General features: G+C 37.0%; 9 protein-coding genes across 9 annotated transcripts; 4 read left to right on the plus strand and 5 right to left on the minus strand.

Moving 5' to 3' along the window:
• Nucleotides 1-775: 775 nt before the first annotated feature.
• On the plus strand, nucleotides 776-3,217 carry PXA1 (ATP-binding cassette long-chain fatty acid transporter; the record flags this gene model as incomplete). The annotated part of the gene is made up of 1 exon (XM_015611681.1): nucleotides 776-3,217. One exon carries the CDS (start codon nucleotides 776-778, stop codon nucleotides 3,215-3,217), a length of 2,442 nt encoding a protein of 813 aa, XP_015467458.1.
• A 227-nt stretch (nucleotides 3,218-3,444) lies between these two features.
• NAP1 (histone chaperone) lies at nucleotides 3,445-4,671 on the plus strand (the record flags this gene model as incomplete). The annotated part of the gene is made up of 1 exon (XM_015611682.1): nucleotides 3,445-4,671. One exon carries the CDS (start codon nucleotides 3,445-3,447, stop codon nucleotides 4,669-4,671), a length of 1,227 nt encoding a protein of 408 aa, XP_015467459.1.
• Nucleotides 4,672-5,727: 1,056 nt separating this feature from the next.
• On the plus strand, nucleotides 5,728-6,573 carry AC631_02853 (uncharacterized protein; the record flags this gene model as incomplete). The annotated part of the gene is made up of 1 exon (XM_015611683.1): nucleotides 5,728-6,573. One exon carries the CDS (start codon nucleotides 5,728-5,730, stop codon nucleotides 6,571-6,573), a length of 846 nt encoding a protein of 281 aa, XP_015467460.1.
• Nucleotides 6,574-7,736: 1,163 nt separating this feature from the next.
• Nucleotides 7,737-8,681, minus strand: CDA2 (chitin deacetylase; the record flags this gene model as incomplete). Its single annotated transcript, XM_015611684.1, has 1 exon — nucleotides 7,737-8,681. The coding sequence occupies one exon, from the start codon at nucleotides 8,679-8,681 to the stop codon at nucleotides 7,737-7,739; it is 945 nt and encodes a 314-aa protein (XP_015467461.1).
• Nucleotides 8,682-9,197: 516 nt separating this feature from the next.
• Nucleotides 9,198-9,839, minus strand: AC631_02855 (uncharacterized protein; the record flags this gene model as incomplete). Its single annotated transcript, XM_015611685.1, has 1 exon — nucleotides 9,198-9,839. One exon carries the CDS (start codon nucleotides 9,837-9,839, stop codon nucleotides 9,198-9,200), a length of 642 nt encoding a protein of 213 aa, XP_015467462.1.
• Nucleotides 9,840-10,893: 1,054 nt separating this feature from the next.
• Nucleotides 10,894-12,483, minus strand: RTT109 (H3 histone acetyltransferase; the record flags this gene model as incomplete). Its single annotated transcript, XM_015611686.1, has 1 exon — nucleotides 10,894-12,483. The coding sequence occupies one exon, from the start codon at nucleotides 12,481-12,483 to the stop codon at nucleotides 10,894-10,896; it is 1,590 nt and encodes a 529-aa protein (XP_015467463.1).
• A 93-nt stretch (nucleotides 12,484-12,576) lies between these two features.
• AC631_02857 (uncharacterized protein) lies at nucleotides 12,577-13,776 on the minus strand (the record flags this gene model as incomplete). Its single annotated transcript, XM_015611687.1, has 1 exon — nucleotides 12,577-13,776. One exon carries the CDS (start codon nucleotides 13,774-13,776, stop codon nucleotides 12,577-12,579), a length of 1,200 nt encoding a protein of 399 aa, XP_015467464.1.
• A 297-nt stretch (nucleotides 13,777-14,073) lies between these two features.
• AC631_02858 (uncharacterized protein) lies at nucleotides 14,074-14,628 on the plus strand (the record flags this gene model as incomplete). Its single annotated transcript, XM_015611688.1, has 1 exon — nucleotides 14,074-14,628. The coding sequence occupies one exon, from the start codon at nucleotides 14,074-14,076 to the stop codon at nucleotides 14,626-14,628; it is 555 nt and encodes a 184-aa protein (XP_015467465.1).
• Nucleotides 14,629-14,819: 191 nt separating this feature from the next.
• On the minus strand, nucleotides 14,820-17,351 carry DNM1 (dynamin-related GTPase; the record flags this gene model as incomplete). Its single annotated transcript, XM_015611689.1, has 1 exon — nucleotides 14,820-17,351. The coding sequence occupies one exon, from the start codon at nucleotides 17,349-17,351 to the stop codon at nucleotides 14,820-14,822; it is 2,532 nt and encodes an 843-aa protein (XP_015467466.1).
• Nucleotides 17,352-17,563: the final 212 nt, after the last annotated feature.

Here is a 17,563-nt window from a genome sequence, read left to right on the forward strand (position 1 = left end):
AAAAAGAATGGCGTCACAGACAGGATTCGAACCTGCGCAGGTAAAACCCAACGCCTAAACTGCTGATAGCAGGGCGTCGCCTTAACCACTCGGCCACTGTAACGTATTGTTGGCAAGCTTTGCCAATATTTTGTTCTAAATAGATTCATTCCCTTCTATTTGCCGAATCCACGACCTGTTGTCTTCCGCTACCATTAAGATGAGCTAGAATTTATTCGGTGTGCCGCCGAAACATATAGTACATCTAATAGCCGTCTTGCAAAATGACAAAGACAAGTCCCGCTAAAAACCTCATGGCAAAATCAGCCAAGTGCGCCAAAGAAGGACTGAACTATGGCCAATGCATCCTAAAGTCGTACAACACCATGGAGAAGGATTCTTGTGCAACGGAGTTTAATCTATTCAAAAAGTGTATTACGAAGCAAATGAGTGGTAAGAAGTGGTAAGGGTCTGATCCATCATCATATAAGACGCTAACGACATCTAAGCGATAGACGCTTAGGCGCTTTGGTTCGACACCTCTGATGGTTGTCATTCTAACTCTGGTGTAAGTATCAATCACCGATTACATAAGCGAGGATAATAAAATGGTCCTCGGCCTGGCCCATACGTGGGGAACCACAATCGACCTTTAGCACAGGCCAGTCGAATTAATTTCAATGAATCTTTATTGTTTATAGGGGATTGATTATAAGTCTTTGGATATAGTATAGTTAATAAATTGATTGTGCGAGATACACCCTAGACATTTTGAATTGTATTTTGAATTAGCAAAATGGTCAGCATATCCACGCTTGCCGGCTATAACAAGAATGACATTCGGAATCTATTATTGATTTTACAGGAGTTTGTGATCACTTACAAGGATAATAAGGTCAAGATCAACTACAAGTCGAGACCGGTGGTGCTATTTTTGGGGACGCTTATATCTACTGCTGGATTGGGGATTTTGTTTACGTTAAGGAACTTACTACACCAGTATTCCGATTATCAGTTGAATAGAAAGCAGAACCGTCCGTTTTTGATAAGACAATCATCGACAATCTTGAAAAATGGTAGTCGAGAGATCTTTATTCCAAAGGGAAAGAATTCGACCACAAGGATAATTATTCCGAAACCCAACCAAGATCGGTATGCTGCTGACAAGTACTTGTACAAGAACTTTATAATTGATCAGAATTTGAAGACCCAGAACAACTTGTTCAATTCCAAGTTTTTGAACCAGTTGCTGATTATTTGGAGGATTTTAATCCCCCGCTTCTACTCGAAAAATACGTCGTTGTTGTTATCACAGTGCTTTTTCTTGATTTTAAGAACATGGTTGTCGTTGTTGGTGGCTAAACTCGACGGGCAGATCGTGAAGAATTTGATTGGTGGTAACGGGAAGAAATTTGCTCGTGATTTGATATACTGGTTATTGATTGCGTTCCCAGCCTCTTACACCAATGCCGCCATCAAATATTTGACGAACAGGTTATCGTTGAGTTTTAGAACCAACTTGATTAGATATGTGCATGACATGTATCTTGATAAGATGATGGCTTATTATAAGGTGTCACTTAATGAATCCAGGATTCAAAATATCGATCAGTACATTACGAATGATATCACCCAATTCTGTGATTCTATCTGTGGGTTATTCTCGAGTATGGGTAAACCTATGATAGACTTGATTTTCTTTGCAGTTTACTTAAGAGATACTTTAGGAACCGGTGCATTAGTTGGTATTTTCAGTAATTACTTTTTGACAGCGTGGTTTTTAAAGAAGAACACTCCAGCTTTCGGAAAATTGTCTGCCAAAGGTACTCACCTTGAAGGTCAGTACTATAATCAACATTTGAATTTGATTACCAATAGTGAAGAAATTGCTTTCTATAAAGGTTCGGTGATCGAGAAGTCTAAGCTTAAGGAAACTTACCATAACTTATCGGATCACTTACGTGATGAAATTAATACAACTTTTGGATATTCAATCATAGAAGATTATATTTTAAAGTATACATGGTCTGCTTGGGGTTATGTATTTGCAGGATTACCGGTTTTCCTTGAGGATTTTTGGAAAACAATACAACAGATGAGAAATGATGGACCAGTTGAAGAGGATAAGAATGCCGTAATCAATGAGAAGCAAAATATGAGACAATTTATTATCAACAAGAGATTGATGTTGTCATTGGCTGATGCAGGTTCAAGATTGATGTATTCCATAAAAGATATTTCTGAATTGACCGGATACACCGATAGAGTATTTAATTTATTGACTAATTTACACGAGGTCCATTCACCTAGATTTGATTATGGATCCAAACAAGGTGTTAAGGATATCAGAGGTACCATCCAGTCCAACTACTACGAAGGTATCAGATTTGAAAACATTCCCGTGATCATCCCATCTGCTAAGGGATCGGAAAACAACAAGTTGATCAACAAATTGAATTTCCTGATCTCCCAAAACAAGAACTTATTAATCTTAGGACCTAATGGATGCGGTAAGACATCCATTGCTAGAATTATGGCTGGATTATGGCCGTTATACTTTGGTTTATTAAGTAAGCCGGAAGACGACGATATTTTCTACTTGCCCCAGAAAACATACTTCAACAATGGAAACTTAAGAGACCAAATCATTTATCCTTACAGTTATGATGACATGCTTGAAATGGGATACAATGACGACCATTTGTATCACATATTAAGAGAAGTCAAATTGGAGTACTTATTATCAAGAGAAGGAAACTTCAATGTCAAAAAGGACTGGAAGGATGTGTTCAGTGGCGGTGAGAAGCAAAGAATGAGTATTGCCAGGGTCTTATTCAAAAACCCAAAATTCGTCATTTTGGACGAATCAACCAACGCTGTCTCTACCGACGTGGAAGACTATTTATTTGAATTATTGCAGAAGAAAAAAATCACCTTCATTACCTTGAGCCACAGACCATTATTGATGAAGTACCACGACTTCATTTTGGAAATTAAGAGCTCCACTAGTGAAAACGAAAATGACATGAGTGGCGTGAATTGGGAATTCCATGACTTGACCTCCGAGGAGAACTTGAAGAGTCTTGATCATGAAATCGATGAAATCCAGCACAAGTTGTCCCAAGTCGAACAATGGGAATCGAGAAAAGAAGATATTGAAAAGTTTCTAGATGGAAAGTATGACGACATTGAAGAATCCACAGTGGAGTTGTCCCAGGATCAAATTCCATCCGTTTAAGTAATTGTCTATTCTATTACTTATCTATTTATATACTTACTATATTCTTTATTTATTTTATGAATTCACGATTACACCTATAAATTTTGTATTGTATATAAAAACGTTCCTTGCTCCTTAATTAGCTTAGGTGGCCAATTTACGCGTAAAATAGATGAGCTGAAATTTTTTATAGATGGTAATTACCGTTGAAAGCTCTTAATACTTATAAATTAGATTAATCAATCATGTCAGAACCTATTAGAAGTAAGCACGGAGATATCTCCAAGGCTCCAACACCGCAAAACACACCAGCATCGCTTACAAATTCGTACTTAAAATCACAACCGCCTACTGTATCGACCATCAGTGAAGAAGAAAGCGGAAATGGAATCAGTAATCAATTAGCCAATAATCCAGCATTATTGTCGATGATTCAAGGTAAATTGGGAACATTAGTCGGACAGCAAAGTGGATATATTGATTCATTGCCAAAATCGGTCAAAAATCGTGTGTATGGGTTAAAGTCGATCCAACAACAACAAATGAAATTGGAAGCTGAATTCCAAAAGGAGTTGTTAGTGTTAGAAAAGAAGTTTTTTAAGAAGTATGAACCATTGTACGAAAGAAGAAAGCAAATTATTAATGGAGACGAAGAACCAAGTGCAGGTGAAATCGAAGAAGGAGAAGCTTTGGAAGAGGCAGATGAAGATGAAGATGAAGATGAAGATGAAGAAAAGGAAAAGGTAGAAGAGGTTGAAGACCTGGGTGAAAAGGGTATTCCTGGTTTCTGGTTGACTGCTTTGGAGAATTTACAAACTGTTTCTGAAACGATAACCGAGAGAGATAGCGAAGTATTGAAGTACTTAAACGATATCAGAATGGAATACTTGTCTACTCCTGGCTTCGAGTTGATTTTCGAATTCAAGGAGAATCCATACTTCTCTAATAACATTTTAACCAAGACTTACCACTACCAAGCCGAATTAGGATACTCGGGAGATTTTGTTTATGACCACGCCGATGGAAGCGAAATTAACTGGAAGTCCAAGGAAAACAATGTCACCATCAACATCGAGAGAAGAAAGCAAAGAAATAAGACCACCAAGCAAACCAGAACCATCGAAAAGTTGACTCCAAGCGAATCTTTCTTCAACTTCTTTGACCCACCTAAACCACCAAAGGTCGACGAATCGGAAAACCCAGATAAGGAAGAAGACGAAAGCGAAGAAGAGCAAGAAGAAGACGAAGACTTGGAAGCAAGATTAGAATTGGACTATCAATTAGGTGAAGAAATAAAGGACCGTTTGATCCCAAGAGCTATCGACTGGTTTACTGGTGATGCGGTTGGATTTGGCTTCCCAGAGGATTTCGATCAAGACGACGAATTCGACAGTGAAAGCGAAGGTGACAGCGATGAAGATGATGACGACGAAGCTCCAAAGGAAAATCCTCCAGAATGTAAGCAACAATAAGTAGTTAACTAGTTTAATTTATGTTTTAAATTCGTTCACAACCGTATTTTCCAATCAACACTATAATGATTATATTGCGGTAATCCGCTTGGTAGGCCAGCTGCCCTTCACGTCCAAACTACGCTTTTTCAATATTATTTAACAATTTCTTACGTAACTCTATCCCTCTTCTCGTATTGCCTTCTATGATTCTACTACATTGCTTATACGTTATTGCAAAATTCATCCAACCCCATAAACTTGTGAGAGGGCTCGTGTTATCTTATACATTGCTATATTCTAGTATTTCTTCATCCTTCCAAACATATACCTTGCGTCGAATTCAAAAGTGTCAAGTCGCCTCCTCTAATCGTCTGCAGATATATACCATACTACTGTATTTCTCTACCGTCCTAATTCCTACCATATTCTATCTCTTGCCCAATTCTCAAAATCCTATCTCTGCTACATTACCAAGCTTTGACCCTATTCCGTCCTCGCTATTCCTTCCAGTCCCTACCGTATTTCCTCAGACTAATATATTGATGCATATACCTACATAATTGTGCGATTAGGCCCACAGTCTGCATTGCAGCATAATCGGTTCCTATTTTATTGTTTCATATGCCAATCGTTTCGGATATCCGCCTCCATGTGATTAATTATAGGTTCCATCGTATTGCACCAGAACATCCTTACCTTTTTTGCTATCTAAACACGGTGCACGGTGTCCTAGTGTCGTTATCGCATACCAAAGCAAGCTACGGTTAAGAGGGAATCCACACTTATTAGCTTAAACCCCAAACCCTCAACTGGTTTGTGGCATGGGCGAAAAGGCTTGGTTAAGAGTGGGTGTCTCATTAATGTGGACTAATAGTAAACAGAAAGAACAAGACAGGTACCACATTTGGGATTGTATAGTTTCTGGAATTTATTTTGCGAGATAATAAGATCCATTGTGGGAGCATATAAATACTTTACAATGCCCCCTTGGAACCGAAAAATATATTTGGGACTTTTTTATATTCTTTTGGACCATTAATATTAATTTAATATTTATAGAGAAATAGTGGCAAGATGTCTGAAATAATTGATAAAATCACTCCAAACAAGAAGTTTGAATCGAAATCGATTAACCATATTCGTTCTTATTCGTTGGTCAAGCAGCTCGAAGGATTTTTGTTATCTTTCTCCTTGGTAAACATTTTGTACCAATATGTTAGTAGTGTTATTAATTTTGTTAATACCAAGTTATCTTCAGTTGACGTTGTATACGACAGCTTAACATTTGTTGACGAAAAGGTTGATGGTATTGTTTTGTCAAAAGTTGACTGGGGCGTGAAACAGGTTCCATCTAGCGACAAGTTAAACCCAGTGGTTTATGCTAGAGCAGGTTACAACTATGTTAATGCCAGTATCTTGAGACCAATCAACAACATCATCTACAATGCTGGTGACAAGGTTTTGCCAGCAACTGTGGAAGAAAATAAGGCGGTTTTCAAATTGGAGGAATTGGGTGAATCATCCGAGGTATCTAAATTTTTCAAAATTGTCAATGAATTTGTTTCCAGAGCCAAGACATTTGTTTCCAACAAGTCTAACGATGTTTCTAACAACTTGATTTCGACTTACAACAACGAGTTAAACACCATGAAGGATGAAGCTTCTGTCTACAAGAAGAAACTTGTGGCTAGCTACAATACCGGGTACAGATTTGTGAGTGATGTCAACAGTCAGACCCAGGAATACGTTGCTGATGTAGCTACTACTACCAGAAACAAGGCCGATTCGCTTATTTCAGATGCCAAGCAAGGCATTTCTGCTATTAACAGCAAAGCCAATGAAATCCGCAATGAAGGTTCTGAATTATTGAACGGATCCTCGAACTCCAATCAGGCACCAGCTGTTAGTGCCTCGGCTTAAGTCTATGCCTTGGTCCTTGGTAAAACCAATTACTGTTTGCGGTAACTACTTATTTATTTATATATTTATTTATTGTGGTGGTGCACCTCAGTTATTTATTTCTGCTTAATTATTAGTACAATTCTCCTGGGTATTGTGATACTGGTTAACTACCTATATACCTATTAAACTATCAATGAATGTTATTGTGAAGTTAAATATATACACTATTATTCAAACCAAGACTGTAGAACCATTAGCTGCAAAATGTTTTCTGTGTCTATCACATGCAAATTTCGGGTTTATCAGCTCATCTCGACTTGTTTTGATAGACCTTTTCACATGCCTAACTAAGGGTTTAAAATTCCTTCAAATGCCTTATATTACTTTCAAAGAACAAAGGGTACAGTAGACGCCTGAAGCATCTCGAGTAATATATGCAAATATACATCATAAGGAAATACAAGAGACCTGGATAATTCAAAATAAATAATTGCGCAAGTACCTTATCATGGCTTAAAAATTAGCTTGCTCTGGAAAAATTACCCTGCTAATAAAGCGAGCAACACGCATATCAGACTACGGGCAATTTGAATACGAGTGAGCTAATTGTATTATCGATGGATTCTATTAGGCTTGCGAAAAAAATAGTTCAAGGTATTATATGATGCGTGAACCTAGACCTTTTGAGCCTATTTTTAACATCAGCTCCAAAATTATCGTAGTGCAACAATATAGGCACAAGCAGATATATGCAGCTGTTAGACGCAACCTGTATTGCAAATGGTTTTGCAGACACGGCTCTTTAACACTTCAATATGGAGAATACAAGGAAGTGGCTCACGAGATGTTTTCGTAAGCTTATGAATACTAGATACGGAAGAGATGGAGCATAGAGGTCTAAAAAACGCATTTATGGTAAAACCTTTTTTTTTTTGAGGTCTTGTATCGACGTTTTTGGACGAAGGCTGGATGTGCGCTGGAAGTACTTGAATGGTTGACACTTCAAATAATCGTTTAGGACCAAGGACCAGCATTTCGTTTAAGTGGTGAAAACTTTATCACTTTATTGTCGTATATTGCAAAATATCAAGGAACTTCGAGTATATTGAGAATCCTGAAATGATCAGAGCTACGATAATGGCACAAATTGCATCGGGGCTCACTACTGAATATTCTAGGAATTATATATGTATGAATTTTTTTATATAATCAATACCTCCAACGCACTCAGGTACCGTAATTTGATCAGGACCTATGAGCTTGTGAACTTCGATTGCAACGTCGACGGTTTTGCGGTATACATCGTGCTCCAATATTAGGCCCTGACTTCCTTTCGTCTTCTTGAACCGCTCTATGTCTTCGTAGATTTCCAATTCGTGCTGATTGGATTTATCATCTTCGCTAATCAACTTCCAGTCGAAGGTGTCGAAGTCCCATACCACATTCTGCATCCCAAACTGCCTGACAATGGCTCTGACTCTGTTGTCGAGGCCTCCGTATGGTGGTCTAAACCATTTTGGTAAATGTCCACAGGTGGCATTCATGGCCCAGATGGACCATTCAATTTGAGCAATTATCTGTTCATTTGTTAGACTTGGTAAAAATTTATGTGACCAAGTATGAGAGCCCATTATGTGTCCCATTTGCAGGGTTTTACGATAAATATCTGGAAAAAGAACTATGTTGACACCTAAGGTAAAGAATGTAGATTTTGATTTTAAGTTGTCGAGTAGCTTCAATGTCATCAAAGAGGGTCCATCATCAAATGTTTGGGATAGCTTTGAACAAGTGTAGACATCGTCAGCAGAGACACAATTGTAACAATCAAATGAGCATGTTTCATGGTCATTAATGACGGGCTCGCAGTGGCCGTTTCCATGTCTAGGTATTCCATCAGGAATGGATTCAATATCTATGAAATCTAAGGGAATGTATGGTGGGTCCATTCCTGGCCATTCGGTTAGACCTGTGAAATCGGTCAACCAACTAGGAAAAGGTAATCGGTTGACTATGGGATTGGCTTCCTTCTGAACTTCCGTATTTTCCACCTCCATTTCTTCTGAATCATCGAAGCTGGTGGCAATTGCTTGCCCCATGAGAAGAGCTATGTATATTAAATACTTCATTGTATAATGATATAGAAAAAAGTCCATGAGTAAAAGGAAATTCATTGAATTTGTACATTTATGGCTGCGAATTACAAAAATAAATTACTATTAACAGTCCATCCACAAACAACTTACTTAAAAAACACAAGTATATTCTACGGCGAAATAAGACAGTATCTTACCCGAAAGTAAATTATTATAGAACGTATATTGTAGATTAAAAATTAATCCTGATATAAGAAGAATGCTCTCTCGGATGGAGATCCAAGCAACTGAATCAGTGTAGTTGTATCGGTGCAATACAAAAACAAACCAACATAAATCATTAAGCCTTCTATATAATTGATTCCTTCCCTATAGAGATACACGATCAAGGATCAGATAATCTCTATCAGTTTGTAAATATATGATTCGACGTAGCAATGATCTAGTAAGATAAATGTAGTCGCGAGTAATGCAATAGAAGTAGTGGTATACACAGAGAGATACCAAGAATACGATTTGTATATCGGATCCAAAAGTGGAAAATTTATACTACTTGTTAAGCTTATTCAACTCATTGAGTTTTTGCCTCAAAAGATCGTTTTCTTGCTTCAATCTATTATTTTCATTAACCAAATGCCCATTGTCGAGAAAAGATCCTGCCGGTGGAGCTTCGTTAGAAGATCTACGACGACTTCTTTCACGTTCAACGGAATCAACCGAAGACGTACTGGACACTACAGACAGTCTGCGGTCGAATGACGGAGATCTGAGCTGGGTCGGCATTGCACCAGTTTTCCACTGATGAAGTTCCTGTTTTAGTGTATTTATATCCTTCATAAGTTTAACTACGATTCCGTCCTGTTCTTTCTCCATAAGATCTATTATCTGCTCGTTACTCAATTTGCGTAAGTTAGTCGAGCCTTCTGTCTGGTTCGGGCCGAGCTTTTCAGCATCTTCACCTACCATTGATCCATGTCTACTATGATTTGGCGATCTATTGTTCCTAACGTTGGATAATGAACTAGCTAATCCATTATTCTTTATACTAGGCGACCTTCCGATCCGAATGTCGTTATTTATGGTCGATACTTTAAGCATATTCGGACTTCCTTGTCCAACTTTCGGAGTTACAATATTACCATCTCCATTACTCGTAGTCAAACTTGCACCATTTGATTTGGGTGATACCATTTCGTTCATATAGGCGTTCATATATCTATATCAAATTATAAAATGAAAAGAAGGAAAAAATATAAAATATAATATAGTACTTACAAAAAAATAGTTTTGTTACAAAAAAAAAATCGGCCACAAACATTTCATTCTTGACTGATATGGCTTATCTCCACAATTGATAAAGTATTCAATATAATTCTAGACTCCTATCAAGACAAATACTTACGATGCATATGAGTTTAAGCTTACAGAGTCACACAATTTCGTCTATATAATGGCGTATATATGAGGGCCGTACCGGTTTAGTACATTACAAAACAACCGATTTAATGCTATCTACGTTTGAGCAAAAATAATAACAACGTGTCTGTTGAAAAGACAATTTATTAATAATCACAACCTCTATTCACTGCAATGAGCAGATTATTGCATCATGTAAAGTACAGACCAGGTTGCTGCGGATTGCAGTAAAACAATTTCTTACAGTAGGCTTTATTTATCCGATAGAACCGCAAAGATACCACTAGGGTGCGGAGTTTAGGGTACTATAGAAACTGTGGAGATAGAAGAAATAAAGTAAAGGGTACAAGGATATAATAGGAGGTTTTTATTGTCGCGTGGTTCTTGGAACCAAAAGCGCCATCAGAATTACATAATAAAATTTGCAACTTTTACAGAGAGAAGTGAAATAACATGACCTAGAGTATTGTTGGTTAAAGATGTGTTGGCAGGCGATGATGCAACCCCTAAAAGTGATGAATCGATGAGCTTAAGGGGGAATTAGTGCTGGGGAACGAATCATGAAACAAGGCTATGTTTGATTCTGAATGCGCAGTAGGAAAAAATGGCATATTGCTATTGGATCTTTCGTTCTATAGATCATGTAGTGAGTTTTCACTGCATATTGCTACATGCTTTCCAGGCAGTGAAGATTATGAACAAGCCTATATGGTCACAGTTAAATAGAGTACTGTCAGCGGGAGAACATTTTACTACAGTTAACATACGCGTTATATGTGGAACTTGAAATATGCATGTATTATGTACAGTAAGTATATCATTGATCTGGTTATTTCTTTGGTTTTTTTCTGATCAAGCCATTTATAACATTGACATTAGGAGAGTGTGTCTGAGGGGATGAATCACAATGTGATGAAATGTTCCTCTGATTGTTCGACACATTATTGGTAGACTTCTCCACAGAGGTTGTGTTCACAGACTTTCTTTTTACAGATGCAGATATGTCGTTTACAGGCTTCCGTTTTATAGAACCAGATATGTCGTTTACAGGCTTCCGTTTTATAGAACCAGATATGTCCTTCACAGATCTCTTTACAGAGCCAGATATGTCATTAACCGTTTCCTTCTTTAATGCGTCTGATTTTCTCTTCACATTTAGATTCAAATCATTAACTGTAGACATGGTTCCTACTCTAGGAATCGCGTCATTTGAGCCTTCAAGTGGAATATAGTAATTGGTAGCACCAAACTCTTTCATAAAATCAGGTATCTTAACCGATACCAAATCCTTTATATCAGCTGCATCATTAAAGTCAGAACTTTTTATGCTATTCAATATCTTTTTATATTGACCCAAAGACAAGACACACGTACTATTATATGTCTCAGTTGGATTTATGCTCAATTCTTCTCTTTCACAGCCAATAATACCAACAACATTACCTAACCGAAATTCTTGCCTAAATCCTAACTCTTGCCAAAACTGTTTCAAACTGGTAGCCTTATATCTATTTTCGACTATTAAATGCTCTAAGAAACGACCTTTAGGGTCATCAGGAAATAAAGGAATCTGATTTATTGCTAATTTCTCTGCATCTTTATCGAATATGCTACCGATTGACCATGCAACATTATTTTTAGAACGATCAGGTAAGTTTTTGGATATCGAAACGTTATCTGACCCAGGGATATGCAATTTGCAATTCCAATTGTCTTCTGTTGTTTGACTTAAAAGCGTTCGGTTTATTAGCCTTATCCACCACTTCAATAAGTCATCGCCGCCAATTACGTGTTTTCTTTCATTTTTTGACGAGTTAGGGAAGAGATATTGTTCGGAGGCTCTGGTGAATAACGATATAGACGTCTGAATACGTTCTGGAGGTAAAATTGTTTCCAAATTGGTACTTGTAGACGGAATCACTATTTCGTTATAATAAGGGATTGATTTATAGTATGATGTGCCTTCTCTTAACTTGCCAATTATCCGATTCAAAGAGTTAATTGTTGGGTTGCTTCCCGATCCAATTACAGTTTCGTTTGACTTTAATTTAATTTTATGACAGTAATTTCTTATATCATATTGGATCAAATATTGCAAGATATCATCGATCAATTTGTTTATTTGATATTTCTGAATTGACAATCCAGTAGTATCTGCTTTTGAAATAAATATACTATGTTTTAGATGGTCATCGAATATCGTCAAATATATGTAAACTTCAATACCCATAACAACAAGATCATCATCATCTATTAAGCTTATGAAGTGCTTGATCTTTACAGTTAATTCAGGCTTTTGAGCATTTTTTTTATGATAAATCAACAAATGTTTACATTGACATGGCTGTGATTGAATATGAAAGAGTTTATAGTTACCCTTAGGTAAATTAAATGACAATGATTTAAGTAAGTTCTTCATGCTGTTCTTTATTTACAATTTTAATTTTTCAATAGCGCTTTTCTTTATACTCGCAAACATTGTCTACTATCTGTTAACTATATATATATAAATCTATTCTGCAGAATGTTCGGCAACCATGTTTGGCATACCGAAACATCCATAGCCTAATGACTTTGCTATATAACATAACCCTTCAGTTTCAATACCGTCGTAACCTTCCAAACGACCCCAAGTAGTACCGATAATATAGTTTGGTGGAAAGACAACACCTTGTTTGTAGATTACCGATTTCAGGAAAAGAATGGCACCCCCGACCGAGTCCAATTTCATCAAGTAATCTGGCCTATTAGCTGGATGGGTCATTGGGTCGTCCTTATGCTTCTCTATGAATTTATCGAAGTGCATCATTTTGTCATCCACATCTCTTGGAACATAGTCCCAATTATCCCAATCGTTCAGATCCAACTTTTTATATTGTTCAGGGGATGGAACTGTTCTTTCGCCGACCCACGAGTTTTTATCGTAATCCTGAAGATCTCCACGGATAATTCTAGGAACTATGATATCTTTGCCAGAGGCAATGAATGTCTTGATCATATGTGGATGGTGGATCTTTACGATATCTGAGTCAATGAATAGCGTATACTTCTCGTTCTGCAAAGAGTGGAGCAACAAAAAGTTTCTGGATCTCGCAATAGACCTTCTTCTCAACCTTTGTAAATTATCATTATGTCTGTCGTTTCTGTCAATACTTTGGAACGCCTTATCTATAAATGGTGCCGTGAGTAATGTCACCTTGTTAACATATTGAGCCAATGATTTTTTGTTGTTTGCATCAGTCTTGGCTAAATTGTTGAAGTAGTTGTCCAAAAACGTTTCCACTTTACCAAACTCTTCTTTTTCGCCCACCAAGAACCCCAAAGAAATCGAATTCGCTTCGTAGTCGATCAGCCCAATCGTGTTCATCAAATCCTCAAATGCCTTGTCCTTACCGTAACTATCTTTACTTCCAATGCTCGACACTATCAACATGCTCTTATCAGTCTCCGAATTCACTAGCTTGGTATTGGCGTATGTAATCTTGGAATACTCGAATTCATCGTCAATGTAGACCTTCTTTTTAAATGCCTTCCTAGCCTTGGAAGCCATAGACCCTTTAGGTTCAGTCTTGGCCAGAGTTACCGAAGAAAAATGCTTGCTTATAGAGTCCAGATTAATGTGCTCTTTAGAGATATTCAAAATAGTGAAAAAAACGAGCCCAATGAAGAAGGACACAAGTATACATGGTGTTTGTCTTTTATTAACTAGCATCGTTATTTAACTGCAAAATGGTATCAAATAGAAAATTATCTTTCTTGTAATTCCTAGATTTATTTTTTTCCTATAACCAACAACAAAAAAGGATGTTCCTCTTTATCACAACGGCTTAATACCTAATTGTTCTTATACAACGGATATATATGTATATGTCCCAAGCCAGGATCAAAATAGATAGAAAGTCAACGTGGGCCGATGGGACATAAGTCACGTGACTGGTGATGTAGGCGAGTTCACAAATGTGTCACAATATGTCCATTTTAGACTATAGAGATAGGCGGTCTCAGAGATATGCCAGCCACAACTAGCTTCATTAGAGTAACGTCAGATAAGAGTATTCCGGTAAGGATATTTGTGAATCGATCAAAACTCATTGAAAATGCGTCTGTTATATCAGTGAACGAAAAATCCATAGTCAAATTACAGAAGATCAATATATTGAAACTATCGAATGGAGATATAAATTCGTTGATAGGGTCAATACGACACGAATTGGTGAACGTGTTAACGAGTAAACCTATAGGTAAATTGATAGAGGAAAATATTTTGCGAAACAATCGCATCGTTATCGACATAAATGAGCACGAATGGAAATGCTACATGAACGTTTCTGTGGACTTTTTGGTCAATTTGAGGATCAATATAGGTAGATTGACGAGAGATGATATCGAGCATATTAGCAAGAGAAAAGGGAGTAACTTCAGTGTGAGTTTACTAGTGAAAACTAGCAGCTTCAGTTTTGAAGATGAGAAGAAATTGACTAAGTATAAGATACGGAAGAGCAGCTTGGTGAGTGGATTTCATGACGGGCTAGACTTGTATGTGTACGATAGGCCCAAAAAATAGATGATTGGATTTTAAATAAAGAAATAGAAATAGGAGCGAAATAGGGATACTTTAAGTGGTATATATGGAAGACCAAACATAATCATATTAAATAAATAACTATAAATTATCAAAATTTACTATTTCCAAGGTATTTACAATATTTGCAAGATAAAACATACGGCATACAAACCTACCGAACGGGAGCTCCCCTAAACAACATCGCTAATGATTTTAGAGGCTTCACGGTAGGTTTTCAAAAGATCAATACACTTTTCTCTTTCCGATTGAATGGTTTCATCTTCTTGGAGTAATTCGTCGAACAAGTTTTCGTTGTACAACTTGATAACCAATCTGTTTTGGATATTCTGCTTGATGTAGTTAACTAACAAGCACATAATCAGCTTCGGAACTTGATCTTGAATCATTTCCCTTATAATACTAAAGTAGGAGATGATCAATCTTCTAATTAATTCACATTCTAATTGCTCTCTTTCGTTTAACTCGCTGAGTGAATCTTCACTTTCAAATTGCTTCTCGTTTAAATTCAATGTGTTCAAATCAATTGTAGATTGGGAATCCTGTAATACTGGTTCCGACTTAGGAGTGGAACTGGTATTTGAATTTGTACTGAAACCATTTTGGTGAATGCCATTCATGTGGCCATTTTGAAGAAAGTTGTTGTTAAATTGTAATGTGCTATCTTGATGTTGAGGAAATTTAAATGGTGTAGGATGCAATTGCGCTTGTGTTTGCAAATGCTGTTGCTGAGTGATTGGATCCTTACCAAAGAAGTAGTTCAAGTAAGAATCTTGAAGTGGTTGTGACGACGAACTTGATAAATTTGGTGCAGATTCAGATTTATATGAGATATTAGTCTTATTTGATTCAACTCTCTTGTGCTTGGCAGGTTTGATATCGTCATCCACCTGATTAATATCGATTTCTTCTCTTTCTTCATTAGAACCGTCGGTACTTTCTTCTAATTCTTCAATGCTCTCATAGCTCTTACCGCTTAAGATTCTTTCACTTGCTAATCTTAACTTTGAGTTCAGCTCTAATTCCTTTTGTTTTTGGCGTTCTTCAGCAACCATACTCATAGCCTTCGCAGCACCAACAAAGTTTGGATGATTGGTATTAATATAAGCAGTATGGATTTCAATTAAGGATTCAACGTACTTTATCGTTGGTCCTAATCTTTCTCTCAATAAATCGGATACTACTTCAATTAATTTACTTTGTAACTTTGGATATCTGTTTAATTCAACACCAAATCCAGAAGAACAGACACTATGGACAATTTTCATCAACTCTTCATAAACCAATTCAACACATCTATGCGCTGGAGCTTCTAATAATCTAATTTGTGGCTTTACTAACAAGTCGAATGCCAATTCCGGAACAAATAATGATGGTCTAGGACCAGTAGAGTTTCTAATAGCAGTTCTAATGTCATGGATAGACAAGTTCTGGGTAGGGTTAATCGAAGCCAATTGCGCTCCAAATACTTCATTGTAAATGTAATAAATTCTAGCACCACCACATAATTCTTTTGTAGCAATATCATTCATAGAAGTACCTTCAATCGAATTAACAAAACTGTTAGCAAATTTGGTCATTAAATTCAACACAAAAGCACCTCTAACTTCTTTAGAATCATTCAAGTTGGATGGTAAGTCACCGTAGTTCAGTAATTCTTGTTCAGTTTGCCCCATCAAAGTGTTTAATTTAGCCTTAATATCTGGCAATCTATCTCTAATATGATTCATCAAAATCTTGTTTAAAGTTTGGGTCAAGTAACGCGTACCACACTTATTCGAAATCAGTTTATAAGCCGGGTGATTTTGGAAAAATTGTTGCTCAGCATATAACGAATCATCCAAATGTTTGTTCTCAGAAATATCTTGTTGAGATCTATTGACAATACCAACAAATCCTAATTTCAAAGGATATACGTTACCTTTCAAAATATCTAATGCATTAGTGCCGTGGTCCATCAAATCTAACTTTGACAAAATCCCCACAGTTCTTTTACCCTTTGGATCGACTTGTCTGGCTAACTTCAACGATTCAGAATTAACTAAATCCACATTGGCCGGAGAAACCGCTAAAATGATACTATTTGGCTTGGAGATGTACTCTAAGATCAAATTTCTCGTTTGCCTCTCAATATCGGTGGGTTGGTCACCAATAGGAATCTTGGTCAAGCCAGGCAAATCTACCAACGTCAAATTCAAAACCTTGGTCGAATAGATTTTCAAGTTGATAGGCAACCTACTTATGCCTTTGTTCTCTCCCGCAATCCTGCTGGTCTCGTTTGCTATTTCGTCTCTAATGTCATGGAAGTTGTAGAATCTCTTTTTAGGGAGATGCAAAAACTCTCCCCATTCTGAAGCCGGCTCCTTGCCCCCGTTTGAATGCTTTTTCAAATGGTCTTCCAAGTTCATATCTCCGTCTTCTGCACCTGAGCTACGCCCGCCACTACCATTCGTCCTCCCTTTTTCATAAATGAGTGGATCATCTGGCTTAATATTGATCAACTGCAACACTAACGGCCTTCTGGTGACAATACCAGTTCCCCTAGGCAAAAAATCTTTACCCACAATGTTCTCTAATACCGAAGACTTTCCACATGATTGCGATCCAACAACTGCCAATATTGGCAAATCTAGGTCTGCTAATTGTGTGGTAGTTACAATATCTTGCAACTTATTGACAACTGGAATAAGATCTTGTAATGACATCGCTTCTATCTTATACAAGCTTGTATATAACTACCTATATGATGGCGTCTGTTATAGGTCGAAGTTTATTGATTTTAAAAATTTCACGGTTGCGATTACATAATTCGTGGATTTACCTACTATTGAAAAAAGTGAATTAGGTGTTCAATTAAGTATACGGACATAAATACAGAATATAAGGACATATTATACTCATTCAATCGAATTGATAG

The sequence above is a fragment of the Debaryomyces fabryi genome, assembly GCF_001447935.2.
Source record: "Debaryomyces fabryi strain CBS 789 chromosome Unknown contig00055, whole genome shotgun sequence".
In the NCBI taxonomy this organism is placed as follows: Eukaryota; Fungi; Ascomycota; class Pichiomycetes; order Serinales; family Debaryomycetaceae; genus Debaryomyces; species Debaryomyces fabryi.